This window comes from Anneissia japonica, unplaced genomic scaffold (genome assembly GCF_011630105.1).
Source record: "Anneissia japonica isolate Jap-2015-1 unplaced genomic scaffold, ASM1163010v1 scaffold287767_len825999_cov190, whole genome shotgun sequence".
NCBI lineage: Eukaryota > Metazoa > Echinodermata > Crinoidea > Comatulida > Comatulidae > Anneissia > Anneissia japonica.
The window spans coordinates 469,518-477,909 of record NW_022707033.1 but is presented as its reverse complement, the minus strand read 5'-3'; the positions used below and the strand labels follow the sequence as shown (position 1 = coordinate 477,909).

Genomic DNA, 8,392 nt, shown 5'->3' with positions numbered 1-8,392 from the left:
ACTAATGTAACATTAAATTATTATATTATTTTAGTATCAAGGACATCTTCATCCACATTCACTATATCACACACAGATTGTACAGTATCTATCTTATATAATTTTCTTACTTAAAATTCTAGCTTGTGTACTTGCTAGTTGTCTGCCAGATGTACACGTAAAAAAAATTATTATACAAATAATTGTCCTTCAAATTCAGATCATTTTTTATACATATCTTCAGATCATAAATATAAAAGTTACATATTATTATTTAAAACTTATGTTCTTTAAAATTTTGATAGGCCTATATTCAGATTAACCGGGGAAAATTTTAGAACAGTATTTCTTAAGATAATCATTAAGTACAGTAAATCAGAAGACATACAAATACAATATTGCCTCAGGTAACGCTCTGCTTTGAATAAATGAAGCATTCTGAGTATTGCTGTTAAAGTCCTCATGGAATAAACACCCAGGAGCATCCATTTTTTTCTTGAAAGATTTTGATTAAAAAATAATACAATGTTACAGCAGTTTCTATAAAATTGGTTGTTTATGAAGTTTTCTCTTAGGCCATGTATGGATGATTAACTTGAACTTTTTCACTGGTTCGATCATGTGCTACGGAACAACCGTGACTATTCCAACAGTGTGTAAGTATCAGTTTCAAAGAGGGAGCCCTTTAAACGATCCAAATATAAAGTAAAAAATTCTTGACAGTTGGTAAGGTATTCAGATAAGGTTACAGAAATGCTTTGTATGAGGTCAATAGACCATGATTGGTCAATATCGTATACTGTAAACCATACTAAATCGCAATTGGTCAACATCTTGTGATGAAATATCAGTCTCCTGCAAATTGGTTAATATATAATCCACCTTGAATCCTGTGTTCATTTCTGGCAATAACTGGTGAAACTACACAAATATGAATAATCTAAAAAGAAGCTTCACTATCATTCAATACAAATTACTGTATCGTGTCTCACAGACTTGCAACTGCACTGGAATAAGAGCTTCAATAATCTCCATGGCAACAAATGTGCAAATGTCAATTTACAAAGCATTCTGAGAATGGTCAACTATCATTTCAGTCCCCAGGCTTGCTTCATCATTAGCAGGAAATATGCATCATTGTCAATTGAAGCACTTACACCACTGTAGTAGTTAATGAACTCATCTTTTGTGACCTGCAAAATAAAAACAGAAAATTAAAAAGTTAAGATGATGTACCTATATATGGTCATGGATGTGATGTCATGTCAGATGTTTTTGTCAATTAAAATTATTTTGGTCTGCATTTGAATTTTAATGTATTATTTATTATCTGTAGAAGGGAATTTTGTTATTTAATGCTTCTTGAAAATTTATTTACATAATATTATTTTTGAGAAGGGTTTACCTATTATATATTCCATTTTGTAAATTTTTGTTAAATTGAGAAGTAGATATTTTTGTGATTTTGTTTATTTTAACAAATAAATGTTATGATGATTTGATTTGATTTTGATTTGAACAATCACATGCTATGACAAATTTTTGAAATTACATTACAGTATCATAAAAAATAACAATTACAATATACAATACAGTATATATTCGCATGATTAGAATTGCATATAACACAATGCAGCAAACGGTGAGTGGAATAATGGATTAGATGAAATTAAATGGCCACACATCTTGATACAGCAGCTTTTCACAGTTAAGAAGTTTATAATTTAAAACTGTAATCATTGTAAAATTGCGAAAATGACATGAAGATGACTTGAACATACATAATGAATTGTTAATGGTTGAGATGTTATAGCATGGCCGACATCAGTCCAACTTCCACGCATTCTTCATCATCAATATGAAGTATGCATCACTATCGATCGAGGCGCTCACACCACAATAATAGTTAGTAAACTCGTCCTTTGTCACCTAAAAATATTTATGGAAAAAATGCAAGCGGGGATGATAAGTACAATGCATCAACCATACAATCAGGCTGCAAAAAATATGAACATAATCACAATATTACATTGGGTGACATTTTGGAAGATAAATTATTGCTTTCAATGTGAGGTTTTGATAAGTAACCACAGTTTAGCGAGCTTAAGCACACTAATCTAAAGATCTTTCCACACTGAACTTTTACTATAATACCTAACACCTGAGACTTGCCATTATATGGATTTCATATGATTTCAATCATTTCCAAATGTGATTTGTCCGTATATGACATAACCATGCCCATATATGGGCGAATCACAGGTATTTGTCACATGACTGTGTAGACAGAGCTGAACCATACTGATACAAAATTGTGATAGACAGACTTTTATATAGTTGCTTATACACTTTATGACGGCTACCATCAACCAATCTATCAATTAAGCAATCAAACAATATAGCACATGATGCAGATAGTCTCCATGTATTAGCAATAATTACATAACATTCTTAATGTACTTTTATTATGGTTGATACCAGATATATACTATCACATCAACAGATACAGTTTTTTTTAAATTTCTTTTTTGCATTTTGCTATTTCTCCCACTCCACACAATACTATTTATTTGTTTCATTTGTAGCCAACACCTCATAGTATCAGGCTGTTGAGTGATTTTCCATTAAAAACACAATATAAAATAGCATTTTATACCATGTTATGTATCAGGGTACATACGGTATTTACTATTTATTTAATTTAATAGAAGAAAATTATCAACTATTTGGTAATACACATTTTTATATTTCATTTTTTTCTTTATTTCATTTATTAATTTTTCTATCAACTTTACCTGACCATCAGCATCTCCTGGAGCATCAAAGCTGTCAAGAAAGATACGGAACAATTCTTCTTCTGTCTTCTCTCCATTTAGGAATTTCGGATGTCTCTTTACATTATAAACTCCACGCAAGTCATCAATGGTTATCACACCGTCTCCCGTCTTGTCTAATTTCCTAAACGCTTGTAATATTACATTCTTTCTTGCTGATGACATAGGAGGCTAAATGAAATATGTTTAAAAAAATTTATTGCGTGTACTTCTAAGTATATAAAAAATTGTTTTTATTGATTCACACCATTTCAGGAGTATGATAATAATAATGGTAGACTAATATAGTGCATATTGTTAAGCCCTCTATGCGTTTCACATTATCATTACCCCGGTCATTGTACTAAATGCCTATGGAACACAAACTCAAGCTCCCTGGGGGAGTATTCCATAACGTTGCAGCAACTACATCAGCGCATTTTGGCATTTAACCCTACCAGCTACCTACTTATACTCCTGGGTGGAGAGAATCAATGCAGATAAAGTGCCTTACCCAAGGACACAAGTGAAATGCACAGTGAAGGATGGAAACCCCGACCTCAAGGTTGGGAAACCAAACAGTTCCCGCAGCGCCAAACCACTTCCACATATATAAATGAGTACCAATAAGTATCTGAAAATGAATGGGCTAAAACTGGTGGTAGCCACTGTGTCTGCACTAAACTGTGGAGATCTTTAGTCCCCGGCTTAAATCCCACCACTTCTCTCCTTGAGATGGAGGGCTGAAATGCAAGTTAAAATAGTGCATCATCTTTTTGATGAGACGTTTAAACAGCTGGTCCTTTAACACTCTGACCGCCAGGGTTCGAAAAAACAGTTTCAGCCACCTCCAGAATTTTTAGCAAATTTTAAAACTTTTCCGAAGCTCGTTGGGAGTGCGTATGTAATCAGATTGACATGTAGTGATACTACAAGAACTACAAACATCTTAGCTTTACAATGGTACCAAACACTTCATTTCTAATCACAATCTGTGACCCGTAACAGTAAAATGAAAATGACTCACTTTTGGAGATTTACGCAATTTCGCACAACGAAGCTGAAAAAAAATCGCGATTTCAATACTGCTCCACGCTTATGTAAACATACAAATAGTGAAATACTTATGGTCCAGACTGAATATAGTGTTCAAATTGTTAGTACATTTCGGTAATTACCCCATATATCCGATTTTTAAAAAAACCTGAAACACAGAGATCTGCGTGTATGGCGGTCAAGCGTTGCGTTACCAAACACAGAGATCTCTGTGTTTGGCAGGCAGAGTGTACTAAGGCAGTGCACCCTTCAGAAAAAGAGTAGGGATTGTCTCTCGGTGTGCTGCCCAAATCATCACCAGAAAGACACCACTAGAAACAAGTCTTTGTGGATTATCCTTGGTGTGATTTGCACCAAAAATACTCCTATCCTATCCTGCTATATATAAATAAACATATAAATAAAATTGTGATTTAGATTCATGGTTAAGGGAAATCAATGTACATTAGTACACTTACTCTAAGAGCTTTCAGAAATTCATCAAAATCAATCTTTCCACTTTTGTCTGCATCAAATGCCTCATACATCTGTTTCACTTTATTGTCATCTATGTCCACTCCGTAGTCATGGATACCTTTTTTAAATTCCTTAAAATCTATGCTTCTGCTACCGTCGTCGTCCATTATCCTAAAAACTCTGCAAAGACAAAACAAATACCGTAGAACAAAAGTGTTTTAAAAAAAAACACATTTATTCTGTCATACAAAAAAAATAAAACAGCATTATAATTGTGATAAACATCAGCCAATTGAGTTTTGAAAAAAGTTTATTCTACAATAATTACTGATTTTTAAAGCAAATATTACATTTTTATTGTCAAGTTGAATAGTGGGACTTCCAGTATTATGATGGTACCACTTACTTAGCAGCACATGGATATAGGACATGAACCAGTTGCTTAATTACATGCACACTTTTGACGATTTGATGCCCATATGAGGCATGTTGTGGCAAAATGGCTAAGTTGTAGCAAAAATTGAAATTCAAGTTATTAGTATTTTCAGATACCTGAGTATGTGATCTTTAAAATGAGAGGTCATTCATTGAAATTGGATATTTCAAGCCTAAGTTATTGGAAAGTGAAAGTACAGTACTCTTAGAATCAAGATAAACATGATTTTGAGTAATTGCCTTTCAAAGTTATTTGTGCATACATTGTTTAATAGAATGAACTATCAAAATAACATTAAATAAACAATTTGTTGACCACTTCCAGAACTAATACTTTGGTACATGAAAGCCTGGTTCACGTCGAACTTTATCTAGATATACCCGTCTTGAAACATGATACGATAATCCCCTAATTGCGTTTGATGCCAAGTTAGAGCCAGATAAACAGCCAGCCAGTTTCAGGCCGTTGACGTCACACGGTCGAAAGGCTTGTTTAATAAAACATCTAGGCCTACTGTATTTTACGAACCTCTAGTACCAAGTGGTATTCGTTAAAAAAAAATTGTAAACTACTGTGTAGAAAAGGTGTGAGTTTCCACTACCTAACCTAGCCGACCAGTATGAACCAACGACCAGTGCAGCAGCGTGTTCTATCGCAATCTAAGTGGTAGATTCTCAAGGCCCTGGCCCTAGCATTTACCTTCGATAAAAAACGAATTATTTTAATCGCTAGCTAACATTCTTCCATTTAACAAAATGTTGTTTTAATTTTCATTAAAACGTATGTATACTTTATGGACCTTTCTTTCCTGTTTTGTAGTTTTTAGATCGCTCAATTGTGTTGTTTACATGCACTTCGCGAAAATCTAGCTTCGCGGTGTCAAATAAGTTGCTGACTCCCACACACTTTTTTATTTCGTCATCGTAAACATGTGCGCTCATTTTAACGACTGGCGTTGGTGGTAGTTCGTTGAAATTGAATTAATAGCGACTATTATAGCAGAAATAGAAAAGATTAAATTGTCAATAAATAAATACAACAAATCTGATTTTATTATTAAGAAAAATATACATTATCACTTTGAAAAACGTAAGCAATCGGACTTTTTAACGTTATTATTGCAAAGGGCAAAGGTCATTGGTAATATCGACTATTCGTAAAACGGACGTTTGCTGGGTGTTTACCCAAAATATTACAAATAATTTCTGAAAACCAGACTAATGAGACTACTTTGATGCTGTTGTTAGCATTGTTGAAGTACGTTGTTGCCAGCCAGAAGATGATAATGGTGGTACAATACAACAAAGCTGGCTTAATGCCTACGTTACGTAATCGTGCCCTTTTAATCTGAGCCGACTTTACCGTTAAGCAAGTTAATTTACCGTTATTCTAGTAAAGTTAAGTCACTTAACTTAAGTGACTTAATTCCTTTAACTAGCTATAATTGAGTGGTTCACGTCGAACTTTTAACTAGTTAAGTGGATGTATATCTAGATAAAAGTTCGACGTGAACCAAGCTAAATAATAAGACAATAAACTGTTGATTTATAGTGAAAAACAAATTTTGATTTTTAGGCAATTTTTTGAGCTTCCATATTTTATAGCTCATTTACTCAATACTGGCCTGTGCGACAACTTAACCATTTCGCCACAACATGCCTCATATATAGTCATTATTATATGTGCCTATATATGGTCATGATGAGATGTCATCATGACCACAGTTAGGCATGTCACATGTTTTTGTCAAATAAAATAGTAAAATATCCGTTTACCTTCCAATTCCTTTGATTCCACTTGAGCCTCTGGCGAGGCACTGTAACCGCAACATTTCTATTGGGTCTTTACAATTCTTTATGTTCTTTTGAGCTTTCATCTTCATCTCCCGATCGTGGCGTGCTGTACCTGCCATTTCAGTTGACTACCTAGTTTAGGGAGAGGGGATATTTTAGAAATAGCAATAAGAAGACAGTCTATTATATAACAATGAAATCGGAATTGATATCCAAGTTCTTTTCTAAAGAGAGGTGGGTACTCTGGCCTGTGATCCCAGAGCTTCAGGTTTCGACCATTACCTTTTTACCTTACTTAGATAACTATGGAACATAGGCCTACTCCAAGTAAGGATGTACATGTCATTGGGATTCTACAATATTTTGATCATTTAGTTGAATAATATCCATTAAATACATGTTCGGTCACAATGTATTTATTTATCATCCAAAAAATCAGTAAATCAACTCTGTGTGTTTTGTTTTTTGTATTATTAATTAAAATACACACTACACTGGAGACCTATCCTTTAGTTTTCTTTGATTTAGATCATCATGATGTAACAAAATACAGGAAAGGAAAAGACAGATCACAATATTGAATCTTAGATAGACTAGGCCTAGCCTAGGGCGCCCAGGATGGTATTTACTATTAATTATGATGGTATACTTAGCTTAGTTATCAGTGAACCTACTGGTTATACACATTGTGATGTAAATGAGCATTATTCACATGCAACGTTCGCACGCCAGTTGTTGGGCTTGGCCCTGGGTGGAACTGGCTTGTTTGGGAGCTAATCTAGGCCGCAAGCTGAATGGTTTACCGGTGGCGTGGTCTGACGGAATAAGCTTGGTAGGGGCCTGGAGGACTACCACCGGCCTACACATCCAAATGACATAGGCTAGGCCTAGCCTAATCACTATGATGAATGACAAACATCTAAAGTATATAAGCCTATATCTTACCAAATACACAACCTAATAACAACAAACAAATTGGTTATAATAGTATGATATTTTGGTAGACTTCTTGTTTCTCTATACTTCTCAATACAGTTCAAACAAACTCAACGCAAACATTCAAGTGACGTCATCACTGTTATGCTTCTATGGAAATAAAGCAAAGATCTTTGAAATAAAGAAACTGGATCGATAGGTGGCGCTCTTTACATTTATTTTACAGAATTTTTTCCACTCGAGCAGTGTACTGTATGTCTAATTCCTTAAGATATTTCTTCATACAACAAACTATTTTCTGGAGTTATTTCTTTGAGGTTTTGATTATGTGATGATGACTACCTAGAAATACCTTATAGACCTGTAATAAAACAAGGAGATATAAAATGTTTATACCTCCTTGAACAGCATTGCCTTGAACCAAGGAATTGTTATCTGAGGACGAACATCATGACAAAAAAGCATAGGCCTATCATTTTCTATTTTTAAAGATTTCCCAGAAAAAGAAAAGCCTTTCTAATACTTTCTTAATTAACAAGCAAAAAGATATCTCTACCATTTATTGGTTGTATAAGCTTTTTTTTCTAAAGTCGAACATTCCGATTGTTTGTGTGTGTGCTTTTTTAATACCCGATTTCAAAAATTTATCAAGATATTTTTTTCATTATCTGGAATAGCAGTCATCTGTGCAATAAATGATAATTTTTGTACACATTATTAATAGAGACTGTATATTTAATGAACTGCCAATAAGTTCAATGTCTGAAAAGGAGTTCAAGTGCATGAAACGGGGAACGTCTGAACGGAAATTGGCAGCCGCAAGAGGTTGTGCGGGAGGGGGTTGAGTGCGTGCCCATTTTGGCATGAAAAACGGCAGGCTATTATATGGAATTGTCGATCTGCGACATTGAGACTATTTCTTT

General features: G+C 34.1%; 1 protein-coding gene across 2 annotated transcripts; it reads right to left on the bottom strand.

Annotated features, from left to right (window-relative positions):
- On the bottom strand, nucleotides 1-7,611 carry LOC117106317 (calcyphosin-like protein). Of its 2 annotated transcripts, XM_033247689.1 has the most exons (6): nucleotides 7,479-7,611; nucleotides 6,516-6,665; nucleotides 4,307-4,484; nucleotides 2,775-2,984; nucleotides 1,761-1,908; nucleotides 1-1,172 (listed from the first exon to the last, which is right to left on the bottom strand). In XM_033247689.1, exons 2-5 carry the CDS (start codon nucleotides 6,650-6,652, stop codon nucleotides 1,804-1,806), a joined length of 630 nt encoding a protein of 209 aa, XP_033103580.1. In that variant the 5' UTR covers nucleotides 6,653-6,665; nucleotides 7,479-7,611; the 3' UTR covers nucleotides 1-1,172; nucleotides 1,761-1,803. The 2 variants fall into 2 exon arrangements, with proteins under 2 accessions (XP_033103580.1, XP_033103581.1); XM_033247690.1 differs by lacking the exon at nucleotides 1,761-1,908.
- Nucleotides 7,612-8,392: the final 781 nt, after the last annotated feature.